The sequence below is a fragment of the Pelobates fuscus genome, chromosome 11, assembly GCF_036172605.1.
Source record: "Pelobates fuscus isolate aPelFus1 chromosome 11, aPelFus1.pri, whole genome shotgun sequence".
NCBI lineage: Eukaryota > Metazoa > Chordata > Amphibia > Anura > Pelobatidae > Pelobates > Pelobates fuscus.
In genome coordinates, this window is record NC_086327.1 from 10,519,769 (window position 1) to 10,534,524 (window position 14,756).

Sequence of the window (14,756 nt, forward strand, 5' to 3'; positions counted from 1 at the left end):
GTATGGTAAACATGTCCTGTATGTGTAAGCCAGCCACTATAATACTTAATGTGTGTGTGGAAGCACTGAATTTAGGAAAATAAGGAGAGTTGTTTTCTGCAGGAATAATAAAATATGAATCCTTTCCTAGGTGTGCCTGGCAACTGAATATTAAGCTGAATAGCTCTGCCACTTTTTCACTGACCTGATCACTTCCAGATCTGAGCTGTTGTCGGTGTACATGGTGTAAGTCAAAGAGACTTCTTTCCTCCCATCAGTGCCGTGTACCGGTGTCGACTCTGAAGTAGATTGTCCATCTCCCCCTTCCTGCATGCTGAGATCGGTGCTGTCTGATGTAGGCTCTGCAGTCCTCAGTGGCTGGCTGTAGGATAATGTTGTTTCCAAGGAAGTCACATCAATCTCAGAACCCTGTGTAATGGGCTCACTGGTATCCGGCGTGTCTTCTGTAGTTCCAGGCCCTGGGGTGACATCAGAAGATGATAGATCTTGTGTAAACGGATTGTACCGATGTTTTAACTGCTTTCCATGTGATCTCAGATCATTGTGCACACCAACTTCCCGACAGGAGAAGCTGACCCCATCGTGAAGGTCCCGGTCTGTCACAGGAGAGCACAGAAAGGGAGAGAAGTCAGGCGAGAACCTACTGAGGGCAGAGGGAAGCATACAAGCAGTGGGCAAAGCCAGTAATTAGCCTGCAACTACTGGTATGTGTGACCTGTCCAGGGAATCAGTGTGCTGTGCAAGCTAAAGCTCATGTGAGCCAGCATGCAAATGTTCTCAACAACAGGTGTAAAGCAGGAATCTACCGACAGGATGTGATCTGCAGAACCATCCCTGAGGCAGCAGTTGGGTGCTAGGTGCATGATGCAGCAAATGGAAATACCAAAGTGGCACAATAAATTACAATATTTAATACATTTAGTGGCAATGTCTAAAGCCTTAATCCAGTCCCACCACAAGTACCAATCACCCTGAGTTAATGCCACAGGCGCCCATGCTACCAGATGAGTTTTGTTAGTACGAACACCACTCAGAGAGTCCCTGACTGGTGAAAGGAAGCCAGTTATAGGATAAGAAAGTTAATTTAGTTAATGTGCATGCTTTACAGATCAATATTTGCACTACGGACAAACTGTGGCAAAGTGTTAGCCAAGAAGGTAATTCTATCCTGCAGAGAATGTGGCTTTTGAACTAGATTGCGGATAGAGTATTATAGTTACATGTTCTGCTTTGTACAGACTCCAGATTTTTTTCACTACTGTATGTCTGAGATGCAGACATTCCTTCCCCAATGGACCTCCTGCTAGTTTTACTATCCGGAGCAGCTGGCTGTGGTAATGAAGGTTAGCCTGATAGTGTTGAGAATGTCTACAAGTTTGTAGGTTTATAAAAACGACTTTTGGATTCAACTGAAAAAATATAACACCAGGCAGTATGAAAGTGAGGAGCGAATTTATACTAAATAATGAATTTCCATCACAATTAATTATTTACATAAAATAAACCGAGAACTCTAACAACCTATAAAAACATGATAATGATAAATCTATATTTAAATGTTTGGTTTGTATGTCAACAATTGCTTGAGTCTGATCAGAGAATGTCAACAGCAGAATGTGTAATGCCCTTTATCATTCTAAAAACATAAAACTTCTGTAATTCCAAATAATCGAATCATGCAACATGAAGGAAATAAGCAACGAGTGCAGAAAGAGAGAGAGAGAGCAAACAGAGTGCAGGAAGTGGTCAGAGGAGAATGGTTGTCTTGTCCCCACCTTCCCAATCTGTGATGGGTATGGACGGCACTGCAGAATAAGCATCTCCAAAATCATAATCTATAGAGACCAGGGACAAAACAGCTCGTTAGAAAGAAGCCAGGGGCGGCCGAGCACCCATCTAGGGGACCTAAAACATCACGCCACTGGGTGGCTGCAATACCCACTTCTAGGCCAAAGCAATGTCACAGGAGAGGACCAACAGGGGGAACATACATAAAATTGGCTCAGAAACAAAATTAAGGACAAAGGGAAAATGACAGCAAGTTACCAGATACATTACATATCTCTAAAAATGTCTGCACCAGGATACATGACGATGGCAGATCAGACATTTCACAGACCCCCCCTTACCCACATCGATCCAGTTTATTGTTAGGAATCGCTTCCCAATCAATACTGGCAGAGGAGCATGGGGTACAATATCAGTATTTAATGTCGGCTTGTGACCCTAGTACAATTACCAAGAAGGAAATACAGGTACATACAGCGTTCTTCCATACCCTCACTGGACGGAGCAATGGCGCTGTCATCCCACTCCAAGTTGGCAGAATTAATAGAGTTGAATGAGTTGAGTGACAGGCTGTCTGAACCAAGCATGGAGCTGGGCAGCCGATCCTCAAAATCCAGGAGATAATGCGGTTTGTAGTAATCGGGCATGTAAGGGGCGAGATCCAGGTATGGCACGTCCTGAAAAACAGATTCAACGGGCAAGAAGTCTCAATGTGCTGCTTGAATCACCCCAAATACGCCATCAGACATCTGCACTGTACCCCACACCCCATGTTCATTATCCCAATATGGATGGGGTTAAAATTCTACATGTTAGTAAAAGTTAACCCTTCCCAGTCCTATTCAGCAAACGCACCAGCTCCAGGTCAAATCTTATAAATTCCAGTCCTGAGACCAGTGTGAGGAAGAGGGCGAGATGGTCATGGCTGCAGACTAGGGCATTCCTGGGAGAAAGAGAGAATTGTCTATCAGAGCAGGAAGAGAATGCTCAGGTTCAGGACACAAATATCACTTCATCACAACTTACTTGTAGTAATATTTCTCCAGGAGACTTTGATTCTCATGGAATAACCGCAGGTAACTCTCTAAAGAATTCTCGTTCAGCGCCAAGTATAACCAGGCCCGGCCTGTCCAGTACAGAGACAGAGGAGAATGGAAAGGAATACATAAGATAGGGAAAGAGTTATCCATAGAGAAGCAATACAGCTTTCTAGTGTTACATTCATACTCGTTACACAGGCAGTCAGCACTCACTGACACAGTACTCGTTACACAGGCAGTCAGCACTCACTGACACAGTACTCGTTACACAGGCAGTCAGCACTCACTGACACAGTACTCGTCACACAGACAGTCAGCACTCGTTATATAGGCAGTCAGCACTCACTGACACAGTACTCGTTACACAGGCAGTCAGCACTCACTGACACAGTACTCGTTACACAGGCAGTCAGCACTCACTGACACAGTACTCGTTACACAGGCAGTCAGCACTCACTGACACAGTACTCGTTACACAGGCAGTCAGCACTCACTGACACAGTACTCGTTACACAGGCAGTCAGCACTCACTGACACAGTACTCGTCACACAGACAGTCAGCACTCGTTACACAGGCAGTCAGCACTCACTGACACAGTACTCGTTACACAGGCAGTCAGCACTCACTGACACAGTACTCGTTACACAGGCAGTCAGCACTCACTGACACAGTACTCGTTACACAGGCAGTCAGCACTCACTGACACAGTACTCGTTACACAGGCAGTCAGCACTCACTGACACAGTACTCGTTACACAGGCAGTCAGCACTCACTGACACAGTACTCGTTACACAGGCAGTCAGCACTCACTGACACAGTACTCGTTACACAGGCAGTCAGCACTCACTGACACAGTACTCGTTACACAGGCAGTCAGCACTCACTGACACAGTACTCGTTACACAGGCAGTCAGCACTCACTGACACAGTACTCGTTACACAGGCAGTCAGCACTCACTGACACAGTACTCGTTACACAGGCAGTCAGCACTCACTGACACAGTACTTGTTACACAGGCAGTCAGCACTCACTGACACAGTATTCGTTACACAGGCAGTCAGCACTCACTGACACAGTACTCGTTACACAGGCAGTCAGCACTCACTGACACAGTACTCGTTACACAGGCAGTCAGCACTCACTGACACAGTACTCGTTACACAGGCAGTCAGCACTCACTGACACAGTACTCGTTACACAGGCAGTCAGCACTCACTGACACAGTACTCGTCACACAGACAGTCAGCACTCGTTATATAGGCAGTCAGCACTCACTGACACAGTACTCGTTACACAGGCAGTCAGCACTCACTGACACAGTACTCGTTACACAGGCAGTCAGCACTCACTGACACAGTACTCGTTACACAGGCAGTCAGCACTCACTGACACAGTACTCGTTACACAGGCAGTCAGCACTCACTGACACAGTACTCGTTACACAGGCAGTCAGCACTCACTGACACAGTACTCGTTACACAGGCAGTCAGCACTCACTGACACAGTACTCGTTACACAGGCAGTCAGCACTCACTGACACAGTACTCGTTACACAGGCAGTCAGCACTCACTGACACAGTACTCGTTACACAGGCAGTCAGCACTCACTGACACAGTACTCGTTACACAGGCAGTCAGCACTCACTGACACAGTACTCGTTACACAGGCAGTCAGCACTCACTGACACAGTACTTGTTACACAGGCAGTCAGCACTCACTGACACAGTACTTGTTACACAGGCAGTCAGCACTCACTGACACAGTACTTGTTACACAGGCAGTCAGCACTCACTGACACAGTACTCGTTATATAGGCAGTCCGCACTCACTGACACGGTACTCGTCATATAGGCAGTCAGCACTCAGTGACAGTACTAAATACACAGGCAGCCGGCACTCACTCACTGACATGGTACTCACTGCGGCCAAGGTGAGTAGCTACATGTTGCTGTTGCTCGATTTGTTTGACAGCTTCCCTACGAGTGAAATGAACGACGAGTACCCAGTACCCGGAGGAGATATCCTGCAATCTGTAATTAGGAGATGGTCAGTCCAAATCTAAGCAGATAGAATTATAATTCAAACAAAGCATGGTGACCACGTCAGTGCAGGCACAGACAAAAAACTACGTATCCTACACAAATAAAAACCGATGTCAGTACAGACACAAAAACTCTCAATCAATACAAGAAGGAAAAACTGTGAGCAAAGGGACAATAACTCCAAATCCCGAGTGTGATGTAATTCCAGTAAAATACAAGTTTAGCAGGCTAAGATTGCCACAAGGCATATGTATGTATATGTGTTTGTAGTATCAGTTAGTTAATTACACGTAGCTAAGATACTGTTATCACTGTACTGACCAGGTGCAGGAATGTAAGAACTGGAATTACGCGTCCCTCTCCTTTGTATCAGATGAGCCACGTGGTTAGACCGGATGGATGAGTTTAGACTCTATTTATTAAATAGGTTAAGGGTATGTGTGGGTGTAGTTAATTGTGGGAGGAGCTACAGTGCTATATAAGGAATGTACTCTATGTATTCAGTACTCAGACTTTGCTGTATTTTGGTGACGCTAGTCCCTCTGAGTCCCGATCGGTGATCCAATAAAGAATCTCTTCCTTCCTGAAGAAACCTGTGTCCATCTCTCTGTGCTTGGCTTCCGTCAGTTTCTCCGGTATCATTTGGTGCATTGGCCGGGAAGCTCATCGTTCAACGGTAGCTGAGAGGCAGAGGCGTGAGACGGTCTATCTTTGCCCACGTTCTCTACGGCTGCACCCCTGAACTTCTGCGTGGACCTCCCTTCGTCTCGGCGCCACTGGTCTGTTGTCCAGGAGATCATCGGCCTCTACGTGAGAAGTGCTGGGGTGTCCCCGTCGATGAGTGTGAACTCAGGTTCAGGAACGAGGAGGTAAGACAACTGCTGTTTTAGACGGCAGGACCCACTAGGGGTATACCGATTGTGCGGTAGGCCCAAAGGGGTTTTGAATCTGTGTATCTGCCCCCTCTGTCGGAGGGAAGGAGCGAAGGCGCACCGCTCGATCGAACGCTCTTTAGTCAGACCGTTTGATTTGGTTAGTCAGGCGGGGTCCTGGTGTAAATAGCCCTAGCCGGACACCGGTGTCTTGTCTAGACTAGCGTTCTAGGGTGTATATTACGTTCGCTAGGTCGGAGGGACCGGGAGACTAAGCGGCGCCTGTGTAAATTCGGTTCGCTAGTTCTCATCCTATCTGGGCTAAGTGGGAAGGCGTGTAAATTTGGAACCCACTAGACTTTTGATAGTGCGACTAAGAGGCGCCTGTGTAAATTCGGTTCTCTAGCTCGCTATATATGTGGTGATTGGGCAGTGTGGCTAACCAAAACGGGTGTATATAGTTTTAGGTAGTCCATTCAAGGTACTGGCCAATAGTTTAGTTGGGAATTGTAAATGTGTTAACGATTGTTTTAGTAAAGTGTATATCTTGTTAGATAGCGCGAGCTCAGCCGTCTAGCGAGAGTGTTAATAGTGTGTTGCTGTATTATAGTGCACGGTACCATAACCCTGTATATTTACTGACATTGTATAATAAGTACTAATCATTGTCGTCCATTGCATGTTTAACACCATAACCACTAATAATTGTATTGTGACCTTAACTTGTGCTTTGACCTATGCTAACCGTACTGTAACCGCTATTTGTAAAAGACGATGTTACTGGGGTGTGTTATAGACGGGTAATTCGTATATAGAGAATTATAGCGTGGGTGACTGTATAGTTACGCCAAAGGGCATAATATTGATTATATAGTGACTGGTGTAACAGCTGTGTGTGTACGGGAATTCCCTGAGTGTTTATTGTTATTGTGTACGTTTCACTTGGTAACCGTACCACGTGGTGCTGTTGCCAGAGGAAACGGGTGTGACTGTTGAATAGTACGCGTGTATAGTATTCGTTGTCGACGACGTTCCATTGTTAAGTATGGGTGCGTCGCAGTCAACGATTCCGGATCCCTTAGGATGTATGGTTAAGAATTTTAAAAAGGGATTCAAAGTTTGTGATTTTGGGGTAAAGATGTCTCCTGTACGTTTGGTCACTTTGTGTACTAGGGAGTGGCCTACTTTGGTTGCGGCATGGCCGCCACGTGGCAGTTTGGATCCAACTCTGGTACAGCGCTTACACGTGGCTGTATCGGGTAGGCCTGAACTTTACGGCCAGTTTCCTTATATTGACTGTTGGAGACAGGCCGTAAATGACTCGCCAAAATGGCTCCAGACATGCCACGAGGAGCAGTGTCGCCTCATGGTAGCTAGGACTTGCTCGTCCACTAGGACTGGTGTTAGGCCCATTTTGGACACGCCCCCTGAGTCCGAGATCCCTTTGCCGCCCCCTTACTTTCCGTTAAGAAGAAGTGACGCAAACGCAGGAAGTCCTGCACCCCTCCCCTCATTACCCTCATCCACTTCCGCTTCCTCCTCCAGTACAGGATCCACCCCCCCTCGTACTAAATCTCCCCTTCCGGAACCAGAATCCACCCCCATTAGAAACGAATATCCTGATTTGGCGCCACTTCAGACTTCCGGTCAAGCTTCATCTAGCTCGGCTCGAAGTGTTTTATTTACGACCTTTTCCCAAAACCGACCTCCCACATCCCCATACCCTATCTCTCCCCGACCGGAACCCATGACTGACGCCTCTCTACGTAGCCCCATCCAAACCCGACAGTTGACTGGTGCCCAACAATTAAAGCACTATCAGATGCCTCTTCGTCTGAATCCCGGGTCAGCTTATATCGATGCCGCAGGTCCAATGGCACACGCTGACACAGTCTTCGTATATGTCCCATTTACCACTACCGACCTTTTAAACTGGAAGACCCATAATTCCTCGTATACTGAGAAACCACAAGCCATGACTGATCTGTTCACCTCAATAGTACAGACGCATAATCCGACATGGGCTGATTGCCAGCAGTTACTAATGACTTTATTTAACAATGAGGAAAGGACAAGAATAAATCAAGCAGCCATTAAAGCATTAGAAGATAGAGCCCGTGCTTTGAACCAAGCTAATCCAGCAGCATGGGCCGCGACACACTATCCCAACACCGATCCCGATTGGAATGTAAATGGTGCTGATATGGTTCAACTCAGAGCCTATAGAGACGCTATAATTGCTGGCATGAAAGCCGGAGGAAAGAAAGCCATTAACATGTCGAAGACAGTTGAGGTGATCCAGAAAAGCGATGAAGCGCCCAGTGTCTTTTATGACCGATTATTGGAGGCATACCGCTTGTATACCCCCTTTAATCCGGAAGACGCAGACAATTCCCGAATGGTTAACTCCGCCTTTGTCAGCCAAGCATACGGAGATATTAAGCGCAAGCTACAAAAGTTAGAAGGGTTTGCAGGTATGTCCATCACCCAACTAATGGAGGTAGCAAATAAGGTCTATATGAACAGGGATACAGAAAGTAAGAAAGAGGAAGAGCGCAAGATGCGTAAAAAGGCTGATATGCTAGCGGTAGCGATCGCAGGCGTAGATAAACGGGGCCCAGATAGAGGCAATAATAGATGGAGTAGGGAGCCTTTGAGTAGGGATCAATGCGCGTATTGCAAGGAAGAAGGGCATTGGAGGAACGAATGTCCGCAAAGAGAGCAGTACGAGAGAGACCAACCCAGGGCAGGCTACGGAAACTTTAGAGGTAGAGCGAGAGGTAGAGGAGGCCCCGGAGGGAGTAATGGTTATAGAGGGAGTAATGGGAACAGAGGAAGTGTTAGGGAAGACAGGTATATTCCAGCAGCGCAAAGGTCCCGCGATAGAGAAGGTAGGGACTTTGTAGGATTGGCTGACACTGTCATGGAGGACTATTGATACCGACCGGGCTCCATCCCCCTTGGTCGAGCGGAGCCTATGGTCGATGTATCAATAGGGGGGAAAAGGAGTGCGTTCATGATCGACACTGGTGCTGAACATTCAGTGGTGACTAATCTAGTTGCTCCTCCATCTGGAAGGACTATTACTGTGATAGGAGCAACTGGAAGAAGTGCTGAAAAACCGGTTCTTAAAAGTCGACTCTGTACATTGGGAGGCCACGTAGTAAAACACCAATTCCTTTATATGCCTGAATGTCCAGTCCAATTGCTGGGACGTGATATGCTATCAAAATTACAAGCGCAGATTACGTTCCTACCAAATGGAACAACATCCTTAAAGTTTAATGGACCTTCAGGTATTATGACTTTATCCGTACCAAAGGAAGAAGAGTGGCGACTAGCCAAAACCCTAGGAGTGATGAGACATTGTTTAACATACCAGGAGTTTGGGCAGAGAACAACCCACCAGGACTGGCCCGCAATATTCCACCAATAAAAATTGAACTGAAACATGGGGTTTATCCAGTGAGCCTAAGACAATATCACATTCCGCAGAAGGCTAAGAAGAACATCCAATCCTATCTGGATAAGTTCATACGGTATGGTATCCTAAAATTCTGTACTTCCCCCTGGAACACCCCATTGCTGCCTGTTCAAAAGCCCGGTACAGATGAGTATCGACCTGTACAGGACTTAAGAGCAGTCAATGATGCGGTTGTTAGCATACATCCAGTTGTACCCAATCCATATAACCTGCTTGCTTTAATTCCGGGCGGGGCTACTTACTTCACAGTCTTAGATCTCAAAGATGCCTTCTTTTGCCTCCGAATTGCCGCAGAAAGCCAATGTATTTTCGCTTTCCAATGGGAGAACGCTGTAACGGGCTCAAAACGCCAAATGACTTGGACAAGACTGCCCCAAGGGTTTAAAAATTCACCTACCCTATTTGGTTCAGCTCTAAGTCAAGATCTACTGGATTTCGAGTCTATCCCAGGAGAATGTGTATTGTTACAATATGTAGATGACTTGTTGATAGCAGCAGTTACAAAAGAAAAATGTCAGCAAGCAACGCACGATCTACTACATATTCTCTGGAAGGCAGGATACAAGGTGTCCAGGAAGAAGGCTCAGTTGTGTTTGCCAACTGTCAAGTATCTGGGATTCCATATCTCTGAAGGTCAAAGGATTATGGGGCCAGAGAGAAAAGAAGCTGTCTGCCAAATACCAATACCCAAGAATAGAAGACAAGTGCGAGAATTCTTGGGGGCAGCAGGCTTCTGTAGGATATGGATTCCCAGCTATGCGATACTGGCAAAACCTCTGTACACAGCCATCAAAGGTACAGAGCACGACCCCTTCTTATGGACCCAAGAACAGCAAACGGCATTTGAAGATGTGAAGAAGGCTTTGATGAGTGCCCCAGCATTAGGTCTACCTGATCACACACGACCATTCTACTTATATGTACACGAGCAAAGAAGAATGGCTGTGGGAGTATTGACACAGTACTTGGGATCATGGCAAAGACCTGTTGCCTACATGTCTAAGCAACTGGATGCAGTGGCCAGCGGACTTCCACCTTGTCTAAGAGCCGTAGCTGCAGCCGCCCTGCTAGTAGCTGAAGCCGATAAACTCACTCTGGGTCAAGAACTTTATGTACGAGTCCCACATGCAGTACAGACGTTGTTGGATTACAAAGGAAATCATTGGTTTAGTAACAGCCGTATGACCAAGTATCAAGCAATGTTGTGTGAAAACCCAAGAGTGCATTTAGAGACTGTAAACACCTTAAATCCAGCTACCCTTTTGCCACAACCTACTGAAAGTCAACATGATTGTTTGGAAGTAATGGATGAAGTATTTTCAAGTAGACCAGATCTTCGTGATTTTCCCATCCAGAACCCCGATGTTCAATATTACACCGACGGCAGTAGTTATGTGAAAGAAGGGATCCGCTATGCAGGATATGCAGTGACAACAATAGACAAGGTGATAGAAGCTCGGCCACTGGCGAAAGGAACATCAGCACAAAAGGCAGAATTAATAGCACTAACACGAGCGTTACAATTGGCTGAAGGTTTAAGAGTAAATATCTATACGGACTCTAAGTATGCGTTTTTAACCACTCATGCCCACGGAGCTTTGTATAAAGAAAGAGGACTACTGAATTCAGAAGGCAAAGAAATCAAGTACGCAGCTGAAATCCTACAACTATTGGAAGCAGTGTGGGAGCCGAAAGAAGTCGGTATCATACATTGTCGAGCGCATCTGAGAGGAGATGGTGATGTAACCAAGGGAAATCGGATGGCAGATAGTGCAGCTAAGCGTGCTGCTGAATCAGGAAGACAGGAGTATGTGGGGCATATAGCTGCTCTTATACCAACTCCACTGTCCCAATGGACTCCAGTTTATACAGCTCAAGAAGAGGAGTGGTTAAAGACTGAACCGGGAAAGTATTTGGAGAACAAGTGGTATCAGCTAGAAGATGGAAGAATAGTCATACCAGCATCACTAGCGGTAGAAATTGTCCAAAATTATCACAACGGGACACATTCTGGGAGAGACAGTACTGAAGAATCTCTCAGGAAACATTTCTACATACCAAGATTGTCCAACTTGACTCAGGCCATTGTACGCAGATGTGTAACGTGTGCTAAGAATAATGCAAGACAAGGACCAGTAAAGCCACCAGGAGTCCAGTTTATGGGGGGACTCCCCATGTCCGATCTACAAATAGACTTTACAGTAATGCCTAAATCGGGTGGACATCGTTACCTGTTGGTAATTGTGTGCACCTATTCAGGCTGGGTAGAAGCATGTCCTACTCGTACAGAGAAAGCAGGAGAAGTTGTAAGATTCCTGCTACGAGAAATAATACCCCGATATGGACTACCCTGTTCTATAGGATCGGACAATGGTCCAGCTTTTGTTCATCAGTGCCTACAACAACTGACTCATATGCTTGGTATAAAGTGGAGGCTTCATACTGCATATAGACCCCAGAGTTCTGGTAAGGTAGAGAGAATGAATAGAACTATAAAGAACCAGTTGGCTAAAATGTGTCAGGAAACCCAACTTAAGTGGAACGTTCTCTTACCCATAGCTTTATTGCGAATCCGCAGTACCCCTACCAGAAGGATGGGCCTCTCTCCTTTTGAAATCATGTATGGGCGACCACCTCCCGTACTTGGTAACTTAAGGGGGGACTTGAGTCAGTTGGGAGAAGGAATTACCCGGCAGCAGGTTGTAGAGTTGGGTAAGACTATGGAGGAGGTACAGAAATGGGTACAAGATAGATTACCTGTGAATATTTATCCCCCTGTTCATAGTTATCATCCAGGAGACCAAGTGTGGATTAAAGAGTGGAATAATGTACCGTTAGGGCCCAAGTGGAGAGGTCCTTATGTTGTTCTTTTGTCTACCCCTACAGCGATAAAAGTAGCCGAAGTAACTCCGTGGATACATCACTCCAGGGTTAAACCAGCAGCAGTCGATTCTTGGCAAATTACAGCAGATCCAGAGAATCCCTGCAAGATCCGGTTGAAACGCACTACTCAGTCGGAGTAACGAGGAATTATTGTGGATTACAAATTTTATTGTTACAGGTGTGAGTGAGAAGGCCATAATAAAGCCTGTCCGCTTACCAACACATAGTGTATAAGCCAGGAAAGTCTCGAAGGGACACCTGTGAAGACGAGCAGAACTCCATTCCCTGCAGCCCTCACATCCTGGAAGCTGAGGTTCCATCGCACGGACGAAGACTGAGGATGACGGCGAAAGATGTGCTTTTGATTGTGTTTATTTACATGTGTTTTTATATTCAGGAAGGTAGAGGTACCGACACTCCTAGCTGTGAGGTATGCATTAAGACTACGAGAACAGGTAACCATATTTCCCAAACCCTAATTTGGCATTCACAATACGAATGTAAAGGAGAGGTATCAAGATGTAGATACCTAAATATAGACTATAGTGTGTGCCATTTAGGAGTAGGAGAACCTAAGTGCTTCAGTCCAGAGTATCAACCTCGTACAATTTGGTTGACTCTCAGGAATGGAGATCCTCAGGGGACCCTAATTAATAAGACGGTGTTAGAATCCGTATATTCTTCGGGTGTTCTGCTATTTGATGCATGTAAGGCGATATCAAGTGGTAGAAAGCCGTGGAATGTATGTGGGGATCTTAGATGGGAGAGGACGTATGGGTCTAACGATAAATACATTTGTCCCAGTAGCAAAAATAAATATGTGAGTCCTAGATGCCCAAATAAAGACTATAACTTTTGTCCATATTGGTCTTGTGTGGGGTGGGCGACTTGGGGACAGACAGTAGATAAAGACATGATAGTGACTAAGTTGCCGACTAGCCCTTATTGTAAGTCTATGGAATGCAACCCAGTCCATATACTTATTAATAACCCCGACAAGTTCCTAGATAAGTATGGAAATTTATTTGGGTTTCAGATATACGGGACGGGTTTAGATCCTGGGACATTATTGTTTATAGGAATAGAGACTGATACGGTATCCTCCCAGACTCATCAAGTATACCATTCCTTTTATGAAGAGATGAGTATAGATAATAAGATCCCCCATAACGCTAAAAACCTGTTCATTGACCTAGCTGAAAGTATTGCCGGTAGTCTTAATGTTACCAACTGCTATGTGTGTGGAGGTACTAACATGGGAGACCAATGGCCTTGGGAAGCAAAGGAGGTAATGTCCGGTTCTGAGGCAGTTGACCAACTAATATCTACACAAGCCGATTATCATTTGAGTGTTAGAGGTAAATCTGAGTGGAGATTAAAGACCTCCATCATAGGTTATGTTTGCATAGCAAGGAAAGGAATAATGTATAATACTTCTGTAGGAGAATTAACTTGTCTAGGGCAAAAAGCTTATGATGATGATACTAAAAATACAACTTGGTGGTCGGCTTCAAATGTCTCAGAACCATCTAACCCGTTTGCTAGATATGCCAGTTTAAAGGATGTGTGGTTTGATTTATCCATCACATCTACCTGGAGAGCCCCAGCAAATTTGTACTGGATCTGTGGTAAGAAAGCCTATTCGGAGTTGCCACAGGACTGGGAAGGGGCATGTGTGTTGGGTATGCTCAAACCATCCTTCTTCTTGTTACCGATTGAAACAGGTGAGACTTTAGGTGTTAAAGTGTATGATGTGAATCATAGGAAGAAAAGGGGACCCTTAGAGATAGGCACCTGGGAAGATAATGAATGGCCTCCCCAGCGTATCATAGATTATTATGGGCCAGCCACGTGGGCAGAAGATGGTACCTTTGGTTATAGAACCCCAATTTATATGCTCAACCGTATTATAAGATTACAGGCGGTGGTTGAGATTATTACTAATGAGACCTCACAAGCACTCAATCTTCTAGCGAAGCATAACACCAGGATGAGGACAGCAGTCTACCAAAATAGATTAGCTTTGGATTACCTTTTGGCAGTAGAGGGAGGTGTATGTGGGAAGTTTAACCTGAGCAATTGCTGTCTTCAAATAGATGACGAAGGGCAAGCAATAGCTGAGCTTACTAGCCATATGGTTAAACTAGCGCATGTGCCTACTCAGGTATGGAAAGGGTACAATCCAAGTAGTTGGTTTGGTAACTGGTATGAGTGGTTTGGAGGGCTTAAGGCAGTGGTAGGTGGAGTCCTACTGATTTTACTGTTGTGTCTACTCCTACCGTGTCTTATACCCTTAGTAGTTAGGTCTGTGCAAAGCCTGATAGGAAGTATAGCAGAGAGGAAGGCTGCTGCACAGATAATGGCGATATATAAGTATAAGGCTCTAGATCAAGGAGAACCAATGCAGGAAGATGAGTGTTAAAAGATTCACATCATAAGATAAGTCTGGTCTGGTTCATGGTAACCTGAGGTATATGCAAACCAAGGTTAAGTGATGCCTCAAGTAATTGTGAAATATCAGAGGCATCAAAGGGGGGAATGTGATGTAATTCCAGTAAAATACAAGTTTAGCAGGCTAAGATTGCCACAAGGCATATGTATGTATATGTGTTTGTAGTATCAGTTAGTTAATTACACGTAGAT

General features: G+C 45.5%; 1 protein-coding gene across 8 annotated transcripts in view; it reads right to left on the reverse strand.

Annotated features, from left to right (window-relative positions):
• PLEKHM2 (pleckstrin homology and RUN domain containing M2) overlaps nt 1-14,756 on the reverse strand; it is a 36,733-nt gene that overhangs the window by 13,653 nt on the left and 8,324 nt on the right. Inside the window, exons 3-8 of one of the 8 annotated variants that reach the window (XM_063436214.1) lie at nt 4,753-4,862; nt 2,815-2,914; nt 2,644-2,731; nt 2,279-2,465; nt 1,776-1,835; nt 185-458 (exon numbers count right to left, since the gene is read on the reverse strand). In XM_063436214.1, the coding sequence (XP_063292284.1) occupies nt 185-458; nt 1,776-1,835; nt 2,279-2,465; nt 2,644-2,731; nt 2,815-2,914; nt 4,753-4,862 (819 nt within the window). Of the gene's footprint in view, nt 1-184; nt 597-1,775; nt 1,836-2,263; nt 2,466-2,643; nt 2,732-2,814; nt 2,915-4,752; nt 4,863-14,756 lie in introns of all 8 variants that reach the window. The other 7 variants (XM_063436210.1, XM_063436213.1, XM_063436209.1 and 4 more) reach the window with 7 other exon arrangements.